The sequence below is a fragment of the Garra rufa genome, chromosome 5, assembly GCF_049309525.1.
Source record: "Garra rufa chromosome 5, GarRuf1.0, whole genome shotgun sequence".
Lineage (NCBI taxonomy): Eukaryota > Metazoa > Chordata > Actinopteri > Cypriniformes > Cyprinidae > Garra > Garra rufa.
Window position 1 is genome coordinate 17,680,291 of NC_133365.1, and position 15,056 is coordinate 17,695,346.

General features: G+C 35.4%; 1 protein-coding gene across 1 annotated transcript in view; it reads right to left on the bottom strand.

The window, feature by feature from the left end:
• Positions 1-15,056, bottom strand: part of cert1a (ceramide transporter 1a) — a 36,121-nt gene that overhangs the window by 5,463 nt on the left and 15,602 nt on the right. The window contains exons 6-16 of the mRNA XM_073839995.1: positions 14,911-14,994; positions 14,351-14,508; positions 10,283-10,375; positions 10,121-10,207; positions 6,142-6,231; positions 5,762-5,839; positions 5,575-5,670; positions 2,199-2,331; positions 1,611-1,681; positions 1,390-1,518; positions 457-586 (exon numbers count right to left, since the gene is read on the bottom strand). Of these exons, the coding sequence (XP_073696096.1) occupies positions 457-586; positions 1,390-1,518; positions 1,611-1,681; positions 2,199-2,331; positions 5,575-5,670; positions 5,762-5,839; positions 6,142-6,231; positions 10,121-10,207; positions 10,283-10,375; positions 14,351-14,508; positions 14,911-14,994 (1,149 nt within the window). The remainder of the gene's footprint in view (positions 1-456; positions 587-1,389; positions 1,519-1,610; positions 1,682-2,198; positions 2,332-5,574; positions 5,671-5,761; positions 5,840-6,141; positions 6,232-10,120; positions 10,208-10,282; positions 10,376-14,350; positions 14,509-14,910; positions 14,995-15,056) is intronic.

Sequence of the window (15,056 nt, forward strand, 5' to 3'; positions counted from 1 at the left end):
CATGTATATAATAATAAAGCTTGCAACCCAAACTCTAATGTACTCGGTGTGCAAATTATGTGACAGAATTTTAATTTTTAGGGAATTATCCCTTTAAGAGCCCCCAATGTTTTGTGGAGTTTAACTTTAATTAGGAAAATCTGACAAAGACGAGAATAAATTGTTGAATAAAGTTATTTATGTTTTCTTTGTGCACAAAGAGTATTCTTGTAGCTTCTTGTAGTGGTAATTACACTGCTGTCTACGCAGGGACAGAAAGCTCCCGGATTTCATCAAAAATATCTTAATTTGTGTTCCAAAGATGAACGAAGGTCTTACGGGTTGGAACGACACGAGGGTGAGTAATTAATGACAGACTTTCTTTTTTGGGTGAACTATCCCTTTAAGGACTTAAGGACACATTTTTTGGTGGGTTTAAAACCTAAATTAGGAAGGTCAGACACCTCTTAGACCTACCATTGGCTACATATGTGATTTTACAGAGGATGTTGTCTCTAGTGATCTCTTTGTCTCCCTCTGGTGGGCTGATTAGGGTTTGACATATCATGGCTACATTGATTTTGGCACGAATACATCTGGTAGAGGGCTGGAGAAAACAAACAAGCAAACAAACAACCCTGTTAGACAGTTTCCTGATGCACAGCTTAGTACTGTATACTGATGAATAATATACAATGCTTAAATTCATTAGACCATCACCCAATGTAAGGTTTGTACCACAGCTGGTCTAAAATAATGCTAGCAGGAACGCAAGCTGTCATCTAGGGCAAAGGAGGCCATACAAAATAAGTTTTTTGGTAATTACAGTCAAACCAAAAATTATTCAGACAGCAGATATCATTTTTGAAACTCTTTTTAGTGGATGCAGCATACTATAGTTCATTTATGTAAGCGAGGATAGCAAAATAAAGTAAACTTACATATTATACCCAAAAATTCTTCATACAGTGGACTACCAGTAAAACTAAGAAATTGTTTACAAAAATTGGATTTGATATGACATGTTTTGTTACATACCTTCTGTCAAAGTTATCTGACATTATCAAGATGAATTTCTGAATGGGTTCTTGTCATATTTTATTACCATTTTCTGAACAACAGCGAATAAACTGTAATAATGTGAGAAATGTTAAAGCTGCCCAAATAAATTTTGGTTTGACTGTATGTGTGAATCAAGACTATTTAGTTTGTTTTTCTTGCGTAATAAATGACAATACAATTTTTAGTTTTAAACAAGTTTTTGATAGACTCCCAAATGTTGGTTTTCTCTCTTTATTATGACAGGTGGTCTAATAACTGTGTTAAGCACTGTATATGTTTCTAGGTTTAGCCTGTTCTCTACAATATCAAATAGCTAATGAAAGACACTTCAGCAGTCCTGGTACTTACAGGATAGTTGTCATGATCCACTGAGAAGTTGCACACCAGCCAAGTGTCTGGATCATTCTCATTGGTGGAGAGAATTTTACGGATAACCGATACATAAAGCACGTCTCTTTGGGAAGCAGGCCACACCCTCTGCAAGAGAGTAGTAAGGGGAAAAAAAATGAAATCTGAATATTTCAGAAATTTTAAGCCGTGATTCAATAGTGAATGGTAAAGTGTTATACCTTATGCGTCTGATGAATGATGACTGCATTATCTGAGAGTTTCTCAACCACATCAAAGTTTTCAACAGTTGCTGTAAAAAAATTAAAAAAGGTGTTTTCACATATTTTGCCATGACATCAAAGGGTTAGTTTACCCAAAAATAATAATTCTGTTAATTACTCACCCTCATGTTGTTCCAAATCCATAAGACCTTTGTTCATCTTCAGAACACAAAATACAATATTTTTGATATCAAATTGCTTCTTAATATTTTAGAAACACTGATGTCACATGGACTATTTTATCGATGTCCTTACTACCTTTCTGTGCCTTGAATGTGTCAGTTGTGTTGCTATCTCTGCAGGGTCAGAAAGCGCTCAGATTTCATCAAAAATATGTTAATTTGTGTTCTGAAGGTGAACGAAGGTCTTACCGGTTTGGAACAACATGATGTTGAGTAATTAATGACAGAATTTACATGTTTGGGTGAACTATTCCTTTAAGAAACAGCATTTTCTTAAGATTTCTATTTCTTAAACTACATTCTCATTCTTACAATATAAGATTAAATGATCAAAAAGGCAAATGATGCACTAAAGCGAACATACTCTCCCAGTCGTTCCGATAAGCTGTGTCCCAAAAGTAGTGGCAGACCTCGTGACCTGTGACCCCTCTGACAGCATGAGTAGCTTTGAGAGGATCCAGAACAATGCCGTTTTCCTCCACCTCTCTCCTGTACACCTGCATAAAAAACAATACTTATTTATTTCTGAGCATTAATAATGACAGAACTGCAAATAGACCAAACAATGGCTTAAATGACCTCTAGTGGAAAAGAGAACAACATAATTTGGAAAGGGTTAAAAGGGATACATCACTGAAAATACAAATATCCTAAACTGTAACCTGAGGAAGATTTAGACTGGTGTCCAGGTTCTATTGCAATTTCTTCTGTTTCGTGACTGAACCAGAAACCACCCACACACACTACTATTAAAAAAATCCAATAATTAAAGATTTTTATTCTGCAAGAATGCAATTGTTGTTGACAGTTGTTTAACAAAGGTCTACATATATACATATATATATATACACAGAAGTTTTATTATATATATAATATTATATATGTAATATTATAAGTGTAATATTCTAGTACTTTTTTTATACTTTATTTTTTGACATTTTTCCAGTTTTCGTATACATTTAGCATAGACATGAATATATATTAAAAATGTCACAATCGCAAAAAAAAAAAAAAAAATTACGTGGAGAAAAGAAATTTACATTTAACAACAACAATTACATGAGGTCTTACAAGGAAACAGAAAACATTTGTTTCAGGTTGGGGTTAAAGTGCAGTTTGGGAGACTAGCCATTGCTTGTTTGAAGTAAATAACAATCCCATTTTCTCCAATAATTTTCCCCTTTACCTTTCTGTAGTCGGAGAGAGGAGGTCATTTTTTCCATAAAACATATTTGACTGACAATGCTTAGAAGAAGATCCATAGTTGGGGGGGGTTCTCTTTAGCCAACATTTGGTAATTGCTTTTTTGCAAGCAACTAAAAAAATCTTCGTGATGAAAAACATCACTCTTATTCAAACCCTCAGGAGTAACCCCTAGAAACATAATGGGAAAGGACACATCTATGTTAAAACCTATAACCCCCGACATTAATTGTCCCGCCCTACCTCAGAAACACTGAATATGTGGACATAACCAAAAGATGTGGGCAGCGTCAGCTTGCACAGAGCCACACTCCCTCCAGCAAGGTTGCTGTCTCCCAGAGAACTTACATTTTTGCATGGGGGTTATAAAAAAAATCTAATCAAACATTTCCAACCAAAATCTCTCCAGTTCAATGAAAGAGTGGTAGAACACTGAGTTTTCCATGCATGAAGCCAAACATCCTCTGGTATTTCCATTCCCATGTCTTTCTCCCATCGCTGTCTAACATAATCTGTTGAGTTTTTATTCATTGAAGAGATAGCGCCATACAATTTGCCTACAACCCCTTTGATATTTTCACCCTTATATGCGTCTATAAATATCTGGATTAATTTTGAAAAATTACCCTCATTAGAGCTTCTGATCTCTGTCCGAAAAAAATGCCAAACCTGTAGGTACCAATAAAAGTCTTGCCTAATTAGATCAAAGTTCTGACATAGATTCTGAAAGCTATCCAGCTCCCTGTTTGATATAATTTTGCAAAGGGCAGTAATACCATGGGAGATCCAAATCTTATATCTGTAGTCATGCCGAGCTGGAATAAAGTGTGCATCATAGGCTGGCCAGCCCAATACTTTAACCTCCGTATGAAGCTTAAAACGTTTAACCACCTCCATCCACATTCTGACAGAGTGGCCCACACACTGATTCTGTACACGGAATATATCATTTACCTGCTCTAAACATCCTAGAACTGATTGTATAGGGGTGTCCATCAAAGACATTTCTATATCCTTCCATTTTGCTGTATAGTTAGGACAACACCACAATATTCTAGTACTTAATGTGTCCTCCATACCTCTAAGTATACAGCTCTCAACCCTTCTTGACACTGAGTGTACAAGTTCATGACAAATTTTCACATCCGTCCTGTTTAACTCCTGGAGGACGACCTTCTTAAATGCCCTGTTCTTAATAGGGAGTGTTGCTCAGCTCGTCTCCCACAGCTGCTCAAGAGTGTTAAGAATGGGTGAAATACATGTCTCGTGTGATTTTCACCTTGGAGGAATGAATATCTTCATTGTCATTTAAAAAAATGCCCAACAATGTAGGGAATGTGGAGAGGGCAGCATCTTCAGATTCAGGTGTTTGTATTCCATCACACAGTGGTGTGTGAATATATGACAGCATAGATAAAGCACAACTCCCTAACACCTTTAGCACTTATTCATCCTTATATAAGAGCTTTACTGCCACTGATTGTCACTGTGGGAAGCAGGCACTTCTCACTGTACTCCTCCTCTAGCAACACCATAACATTTTGGTTGCTGTTAGATCTAAAAGGATTGACTTGGTCTCATGAGACCAGAGTATGGATTCACAGAAGTCTACATTTTTTAAATGTGATACTCTTTTCATAGCTTTTGCTGGCTCTAAGACACTTTCTTGGTGTTTCTCCTGCTCTTTTTCTAGCAAAAACTCACTCATCACTAAATGAAAGCTTAAAGTGAACACCTAATTATTTCAGTGGCCTTTTCACAAGTCCATTGTTTTTGAATTTCTGTGTTACTTTTACTATATTTTCACACTTAAAACAATAATTTGGTATTCCTCCTGTACCATTGTCCTCTTTTATGCTAAGAAATTCTCTCTCTTGACAGATCTCTCTCAAATAGTTTAATTGTTGTCAGCATTAACTGAGTACGTTTCAGTGGGTTATATAACACTTTTAACTGTTCAAGAAATTACTTGCATGTTGATCAAAACTTACCTTAGCCTTACACCTTTTTTTAGTTTTATTTTGTAACTTTCATGAGTGTGTATTCATTTTTGCAACACAGAATTTTACCACTTTGATAAAAAAAAATCGTATTTTCCTGAATAATTTTAACATTCTTCTTTGGTAACTGATCAAACAGACTTGCTGGAATGTGGAATACTATATCTCTAAAGCTAGAAGCCTAACATGTCTTCCAAGTAAAGAGTAATTGTTGAATTTGTTAAGCTTCAGAAGGGGTGTACTCATTTAAGGTGTGCACTGTATATATGTATATATGAAGAGTTCACATGCAAAAGCCATTTGCATTTCTTATTGGCTACTTTGTAGAGCTTTCCATGTAAGTACTGGTACTGAATGGGTTGGCTGGGATTTTTGAACATACCTGATGAACATACAGTATGTGTGGAGAGCATTCACTTTTTGACCAAGATGGCTTTTATAGGATTTTTTTTTACTCTGATATGGAATCCGGGTTCCATAGAAACAGCTCAAAGTGTTAAAAAACAAACAAAAAACAAAAACAAAACACAAATCTACCTTCATATCTCCTTCTTCAACAACCAGCTGCCAGTTAGCATCTCCACCCACATCCTGTAAAGAATATGTCATGTGGCTCTGCACCATCTCCTCAACCTGTAAACAAAACAAGTGGTATGAGGTGTTGTACACTAGAACAATCAAACCTCAGCAGTTCATCCGCGCTAGCGTAGTGTCATAAATCTACCTGAGCACTGAACCTGTGCACGTCGTCGGAGGCACTTATGAGGTCAATGGAGGACAAGGAGGAAGTATGACTGTGAGGCTGAACCCAAGAGCCAGAAAGCCATAGGGAAACAGGTCAAGGGAAAGAGAAGAAAATAAAAATCTCATCATCACCCAGAGAATACAGAGCAGACTGCCACTGCAAATCAAACTTCAGCAAGAGGGATTAGAAGAACATAGGCAGTTTTCGCAAATGTAAAAGCTCCTAAGATTTCACAGAGAAGACCCACCATCAGCAATGACAGAATTGCATAATCAGTCACGAAGAGGCAAATGTGCTTTGATAGATTGACTGTGTAGGAGTGTGTGTTTGTGTGGGTGAGTCAGAGTGGTCTGACATACCTTAGTCGAGTATTTATGAGCGCTGAGGGAGGAATTGGTGTCTGGAGTGAGGGAGATCTGCCGAGATGCCCTGCTCCTTTCTGCCTGGGACTGAAAATCAAGACAAGAACATTTAGAGTCAAACCAAATATTATTCAGACACCATATATAATTTTTGATTTTTTTTAAACTAGTGGGTGCAAGACACAATAGTTCATTTATGCAAGAGAGGATAGCAAAATAAAGTAAACTGTGACATATTATACTCAAATTCTTCATACAGTGGACTATCAGTAAAACGTAGAAAAATTTGGGGACACTTTGACTTGATCATGTTTTGCTACATACCTTTCTATCAACGTTATCTGACATTATCAAGATGATTTTTTTCTGACACAGTTTAACTCTTGAGTTCTTGTCATATTTTATTACCACTTTCTAAACTATAAATGTGAGAAACATTGAAGGTGATTAAATATACATTTTGGTTTGACTGTATAAATGGACAACTGAATTAGCTGTAAATATAATGCATATAGTTCTTGACTAGTGTATTGGCTGTTGGATACCAATGAACAATGATCTCTGGGTCATGAATTCTATTTCAATCATTTGTTGACAGTGGTTCATCTCCACAAAAGTCAGTGGGGCCTATGTTCATTATCAGCTCTGGTTCCAAGTAGTAGTCAACTGCTATATCAACAAGGATGAAATTTGCCATTTTTTATTATCACATTAGTAGATTATATTAATTTTAACATCAAACCAGAGTTAAAATGGAATAAAGCATGTTTTACTTAAGCACATTTAGACCCATTACATTGACTAAATACCTAAATTAGCTCCACACCAACAGTGTTCTATTTATGTTCTGTTTAGTTATGTTATCTGCCACTTTCAATGCTTAAACTCTTTATAGTCACAGGGATTCTGTTTGGCAATATCAATAGCTGGATTTCCATCCAAAGTTGCAAATTTAAAGTTGGAATATCACACTTCCTGATAAACGGGCACTATATATCACTAAGAAAAGTAGGAGACTAAATATAATAATTTTAAAATATAATTCATTACTTGATGGCGAGCAGACAAAACAATAAATGTGGTCATTGCTTTTGAAGTTGGATGCCAGCAGTTGGGAACTTGTGTAAGACAGTTCTGGGAGGCAATTATACATAAATACTTTGATGAAAGGCTTTGCTCTGGCATTTCAGAATGACCATAACAACATTTCACATGCTGTGGAACGAGATAGGTTTGCCATCCAACAGCGTAAAGTCACATTAATTTTGATGCGCAAATGCGTTTCCATCCATCGCACAAACCAAAAACAACCTCAAGCGAGCATAAAAACCTTTTTGTGACTTTTATTCGAAATTTCCATCACGCGTTTCTGCGTTTCACAGGGTGATGGAAACATATCTAATGTTGTCAATGTTTTTATAAAAAAGTACTTAATTTGATTTTAAAGATATTGTTGCTCTGGGTTGTATTAACGTAAAATAGATTTTTGTGTGTGTGACCAAAAAAAAAAATTGTGGACTTTGTTGCTAAATTTGTTTAGAGGCCCTTAATGGTGACAACAGCAAAGGTGTCATAGTTCAATAGCATGTCTGCTAACTGCCAGGCTCTGACTACTTTGGTTCTCCCAGTTTTTCCTCGTAACTGCAAACACAAACATAATCCTCCTGTATATATTTACTAGGGCCGGGACTTTAACGCGTTAATTTAGATTAATTAATTACACAAAAATAACGCGTTAAATTTTTTTAACGCATTTTAATCGCACTTAGTTTTGCACCGCGGAACGTTTCTCACTGGATGAGATTCGGCGGACCGATTATACTGGAGCACCAACTAGCGTTCAGACAAGCTGCGTCCGTCCTAAATAGTATTGTATGTCCCAAATCGTAGTATGTTTAAAAAAGTATTCCAAAGATTCCCGGATGGTCTACTACTTAACAATCAATGCACACTCTAACGGCAATATTGCCCACAACACACTGCGCCGTGAACGAGGATTCGATTAGAACTACAAACACGCATAAAAAGTGTTAAAAAACTACAAACATGGAGGATATGCGCGACCACCGGAAAGGTAGAGAAAGGGGTTTGAGTGATAAATAATCAGTGTGTAACCTGATTAAAAATATTTTTTAAATGTTATCCGCGTTATATTCCCTGTGCAGCAACATTTATAATGATAGGTTTGGTCATTAAAGTTTAAATGCATAATTAAGCAAACACAAGAGCAGAGTTCTCGGCATGAAAGACTCGTTAAAGAACGTGCCTCTTAATTTCTCTCTAATACGGTAGGAAATTAAATTAAACTAAATGTAGATAATGTTAACTGTGATGATTGACAGGGCAGTTTAAACAGTGACAGGATTCAGGTAACTAAGCAACAGAGCGTCCGTTAAAGAAGCCGTTATGACGAAGTAGTATGTCCCAAAGCTTGCCTACTATTCTGCTACATACTCAAAAGTATGTACTTTTCTACACAAAAAGAGTACATACTTATAGGGCATAGTATAAGTAGGCGAATTGGGACGCAGCAAAACAAACCACAGTGAACATGGACAAAAAAAGCTGATGGGACCGCTTTGGTTGGCCCTGTGGATGGGAAATTTTGTTATAAAAAACGAATGGATGGAAGCGTCGATAAGAGCATGGTTGTGTGCAAGCTATGCAACAAGGAATTCGCATCTCACTGTAGCACATCGAGCCTATTGCTACACTTAATGGCAATATTGCACTGGTCTGTTGGACTTGGTTGAACAAAAATAAACAATATTTTGTTGCTTAAGCTTATGTATTCAGTCATTATTCAATGTATACTAAAAATCCATAAAAAAAACTTACTTCTCACTGTTCTCAGGTCAAATATTTATATGCGATTAAAATGCGATTAATTTCGATTAATTAATTACAAAGCCTCTAATTAATTAGATAAAAAATTTTAATCGAGTCCCGGCCCTAATATTTACACTTCGAAAGTCATGATGATGGAATCAAAAAGTCCATTTCATGGAAATAGAGCCATTAAGGCAATAACTGCTCAGTGTATAACATATCCATATCATTTGTCAGAGTGCCAGTAAGGGATAGTTCCATAGATATATATATACATAGATGCCTCATTAGCGACTGTTTCTATGGGCCGTTATACGTAAGCCATCCGCCATTTCACTGCGGTCTACTTGACGTCATTCACCCATAGATCTCATAGTAATCACTGAAAATTCGAAAAGCCACAGTCCTGCACAGCCGTTGGTCTGCGAACCTACAGTATGGTGAATGACGTCAAGTGGACCGTTCCAATATGGCGGACGCATCTACGTGCTTGGAGCAGTCCAATGCGGTATCTATGTATATATATCTATGGATAGTTCACCCAAAAATAAAACAACTGTCATTAATTAGTCATCCTCCTGTCGTTCCAAACCTGTAAGACCTTTGTTCATCTTCGGAACACAAATTAAGATATTTTTGATGAAATCCAAGAACTTTCTGACCCTGCATAGATAGCAACACAACTACCATGTTCAAGGCCCAGAAAGGCAGTAAGGACATCAATAAAATAGTCAATGTGACATCAGTGGTTCAACCTTAATTTTATGAAGCTACAAGAATATTTGTGCACAAAGAAAACAAAAATATAATTCTCATAGCTTCATGAAATGAAGACTGAATCACTGATGTCACACAAACTATTTTAACAATGACCTTACTGCATTTCTGGGCCTTGAACATGGTAGTTGCGTTACTGTCTATGCAGGGTCAAAAAGCTCACAAATTTTATCAAAAATATCTTAACTTGTGTTCTAAAGATGAATGAAGGTCTTACAGGTTTGGAATAAAAAGAGGGTGAGTCATTAATGACCGAATTTTCATTTTTGGGTGAACTATCCCTTTAAAACTGATGCCTAAAAAAAACAACAACAAAAAAACAAATATGTAAAACATCCAGCTTTGCCAAAAGTAAAGGCTGATGACTTACTTGCTCTTCGATCTGGTCATGCTTATCCAACGCAGCTTCCACAGCATCAAAGAACTCCTCTTCATTGATCAGACTGTTTGGTCCTTCCTGCACAGAGAGAACAGCTCAGTCTAGAATGAAGGGTGTGTGTTGGTCAGTGTGAATTAAAGGCTGTGGACGCACTTCATAGTCTGGTCCTCCATAATGAGGCTTCTTCTTCAGCTCAGACAATGCAGCTTTGTAGGCATCTTCAGCCCGTTTTCTCCTTTCAATTTCCTTATGAATGGAAGAAGAAGAATGTTACTCAGGGTTTTACCATATCCAATATACATCACAAAGCACTGTGTGATGAAGATCTTAAATGGCTCATAACAATATATATTTAACAAATAACTTAATACATAATAATACTCTCAGATTTTATCTAAAATATCTTAAAGAAGAAGTTCACTTCAAGAACAAAAATAGTATCATTTACTCACCCCCTTGTCATTCAAGATGTTCATGTCTTTCTTTCTTCAGTTGTAAAGAAATTATGTTTTTTTTTTTTTTTTTTTTTTGAGGAAAACATTTCAGGATTTCTCTCCATATAATGGACTTCTATGGTGCCCCCAGGTTTGAACTTCCAAGTTGCAGTTTAAATGCAGCTTAACAATCCCAGCCGAGGAAAAAGGGTCTTATCTAGTGAAGCAATTGGTTATTTTCTAAAAAAACATTGAAAATTTATATACTTTTTAACCTCAAATGCTCGTCTTGGCTAGCTCTGTGTCAACTCTGTGTATTCCAGTTCAAGACAGTTAGGGTATGTTGAAAAACTCCCATCTCATATCAAAATCAACTTTAACTTCAACATCGCTGCAGAAGTATCGATCCAGTGTTCACAAAGTGAATGCAAAGATGATCAAACACCCTTTACAAAAACAGCAGTGTGGCATGATTTTGAAGTTGAGATAGTGGTTTTTCGACCTACTCTAACTGTCATGAACCAGGTTACACAGAGTTCACGCAGAGATAGACAAGATGAGCATTTGAGGTTAAAAATTATATAAACTAATTTTTTTTAGAGAATAACTAATCGTTTCCCTAGATAAGACCCTTCTTTCTCGGCTGGGATTGTTTAGAGCCCTTTTAAGCTCCATTTAAATTTTGCATTTTGGAAGTTCAAACTCGGGGGCATCATAGAAGTCCACTATATGGACAGAAATCCTGAAATGTTTTTCTATACTTTCTTTAGAATAATTTCTTCACGAATGAAGAAAGAAAGACATGAACATCTTGGATGACAAGGGGGTGATTAAATTACCTGTACATTTTTGTTCTGAGAGTGAACTGCTCCTTTAATTAGTGTTTTCCGAAGATGAACAAAAGTCTTACAGGTTTGGAACAAAGAGTACGTAATTATTGGCAGAAATTTCATTTTTGGGTAAACTATCCCTTTAAATAGCCATTTTCTATTTTAATATATTTTAAAATTTAATTACTTCAGTCTTCTCTGATTTATCAATACTGAAAGAGTTGTGCAGTTTAGTCTCTTTAAACCTTTTAGTTCGGGGAAGATGTTTTGAGTTCAGCAACTTGCTAGTTGCTAAACGAAGCTTGGTTGCAAACAAATCCAAGAAACACCTGTTTAGGATCCAAATAGAGAATCCAGAGCAGAACAATGACATGCAGTTTCATGCTTAAGCAAACACACCCATTTCAATTGTCAATCCCAACACAGATGCCATTGAAGATTCCATTGTGTCTTGCCGCTTTGGAAGGTCATTCATCTAACAAAGGGTGGAGCCTATATCACCCACTCTCTAGACTTGCTTGAAGAGAAAACTAGCTTGAATAGCTTGCAGAAAGATCACTCAAACCTTTAAATAACTCAGCTAAAGCAGCTACAACATTAAACCTTCACTGAAAGCGGTTATTCAGTTGGCTAATTGGGTGTTGTAAATGAGTAACTGTTGCATAATTTTATTGCAGTATAAATCAGATCTGTTCTGAAATTGTCAGGTGTGGTTTAGCTTAAAGCACTGAAACACCTCTCTCTGTCTTTAAGATGTCACAACAAACAATTACTGACAACACCCGGCTTACGACAGGTGATAACTGTCAAAAGGTGGTAAGGTGACTCCACTAAACCAGCACAATTAAACGGCAACGACAGAGTTTCGGTAAAAAATGTAAACGCGTAACAGTTACACTTCCACAGTACATAAAACATGTCAAGACTAAAAACACTTTTCCAAGCAACTCTTCTGACACATAACACAGAAAGTAGCAGCAAATAACCAGCGAACTGAACGAAAGCATGTCAAACCTACAGAGTAGAAGCTGCTGTGCGTACACAGAGGAATCCAGTTTTCATTAGCACTCTGAAGAGACCTGGCCACCCAGATCTGCCACGGCTTCAACGCTGGAGCACTGCACACTGTAGTCATCCTCTACAATCCGGTCGCTAACATCACAACACAATCCTCAGAAATGTGGAACTCTAGTTACTTTGCAGAAAGCTTTATTCTGCTCAAAGGTCCATCTAGTCCTGCTGACTGACTGTAAACACACTATAAAATCACACCCGGCCGGCTGGAATTCAAGAAGCTCCTTCCTTGCTCATGATATACCGGAGGCTGGACTGTAGATGGAAAAACTGGTCGAGCAAGTGCAAGTGAGAGCTTTACACTAAGATGCTAATGACGTGCGGTTTTGAAGATGTGCTGTGCTCCCACATAAAGTGGAGATGAATGTGAGAAATGCAAGGCTTCTGGAGACTACAGTACATGCACTTTTGTTTTAAATGGATGTCTTTGTGACTCATCTAGTAATTAAGGTGTTATGTGGGAAGTGTATGGGTATGTAAATAGTGTCCAGATTAAGCTTGTGCAAAAAAAACCGGCAGAGCTGCTTGATGCTGAATGCTTAAGGGGAGATACTGCAGACAAAAACAATGTTTTTTCATGTAACCATCAAGTTTGAGATTTTGGGCTTTTTGGTTTTTCAGTGTCTTTTTTCCAGACTAGTAGAAAGTAAAACATCCAAAAGACACCATTACGTGTTTCTTTCATAGCACTTTATCTATTTGTGTCAACATTTTTCAATTACAATACATATTTTTAAAGGCTGTTTTCTTAAAATGAGTTTTTTCTCCTACACTACGCCCTATATATATATATATATATATATATATATATATATATATATATATATATATATATATATATATATATATATATATATATATATATATATATATATATATATATATATATATATATATATATATATATATATATATATATATATATATATATATATATATATATATATATATATATATATATATATAATATATATATATATATATATATATATATATATATATATATATATTTTTTTTTTTTAAATGTAATTTATTCCTGTAATTTCAAAGCTGAATTTTTAGCATCATTAGTCTAGTCACATGACCTTTCAGAAATCATTCTAATATTCTGATTTGCTGCTCAAAAACATTTATTATTATTATTATTATTATTATTATTAATTATTATTTTGTTGAAAATAGCGAGTTGAATTTTTTCAGGATTCTTTAATGAACAGAAAGTTCAGAAGAACAGCATTTATCTGAAATAGAAATCTTTTGTAAGATTATAAATCTCTATCATCACTTTTGAATTTAATGAATCCTTGCTAAATAAAAGTATTAATTTCTATAATTAAAAAAAAAAATTCTTTGGACTCTTGCTCTTGAATGGTATGGTGTATAATGTTACAAAAGCTTTTTATTTCAGATAAACGCTGATTTTTGGATCTTTCTATTCATCAAAGAATCTTAAAAATTTACTTAACTGTTTTAAATAATAATAATAATAATAATAATAATAATAATAATAATAATAAAAATTGTTTCTTAAAAAGCAAATCAGCATATTAGTACGATTTCTGAAGGATCATGTGATGCTGAAGACTGGAGTAATGATGCTGAAAATTTAAATTTGATCACAGGAATAAATTACATTTTAAAATACATTCAAATAGAATACAGTTATTTTAAACAGAAAAAATATTTCACAATATTACTGCTTCTGCTGTATTTTGGATCAAATAAACACAGGCTTGGTGAGCAGAAGTGTTTAAAAAAAACATTAAAAATCTTACTGTTCAAAAACTTTTGTCTGCTAGTGTATCTCTTTTTGTGTACCACTGTAATTCAAGCATGTTTGGCAATTAAATGATAACAGGACTTTTTTTTCTACTGCACACTACCTTATCAAGTCGTCTTTGGCAGCTCTCTTCTCTTTTGACCAAAATGTCAATGCAGTGGGATAGTGTAGACAGGATTCCTGCTGTAGTAGCTTTAAACGTGATGGCTTCACCTTTGAAATCGATGCCTAAGGGGCCTTTGAGGCTGTCCACAGGGAATACTGAGGGAAATCAAGTAAAATGAGTATCAAACAGCAGCAGTATTTAAACTTAGCCCTACTTCTGAAAAAAACTTCGGCTGCTTAATTAAATCTTTAAAGATAAATAAGTAAGCCATGTACTCACAACCATCAGAGATATAACGGAATACTTCCACAATTATTAGAGTAAAAAGCACTTAGTCTTTACACACATCAAATTGATGTCAGCACTAACCACATGATGTATACTGTGTAAGGTTTGTTATTGCAAATAAAGATGACTATCAAAGTGTGTTTACTATGTATTCAAAAGATCTAAAAACTCAAACAGCATTCAGACAGGATCACAGGCATTTGCACAATAGGTGCATTAAGCACAGAATATGTGCTTATAACAAAGACATACAAATCTTACAAACGTACATTTTTCTTTGCTGCTGTTGTTGTTGTTAAGCAGATAATCTCCATCTGGCCGTGAGTTTGGAAAATCTTCCTCATCATCAGATACTGAAAATAAAAACAACAGCCTTTTAGCAGTGTTACACATTGGAAAAGTAAAAGCATTGAGA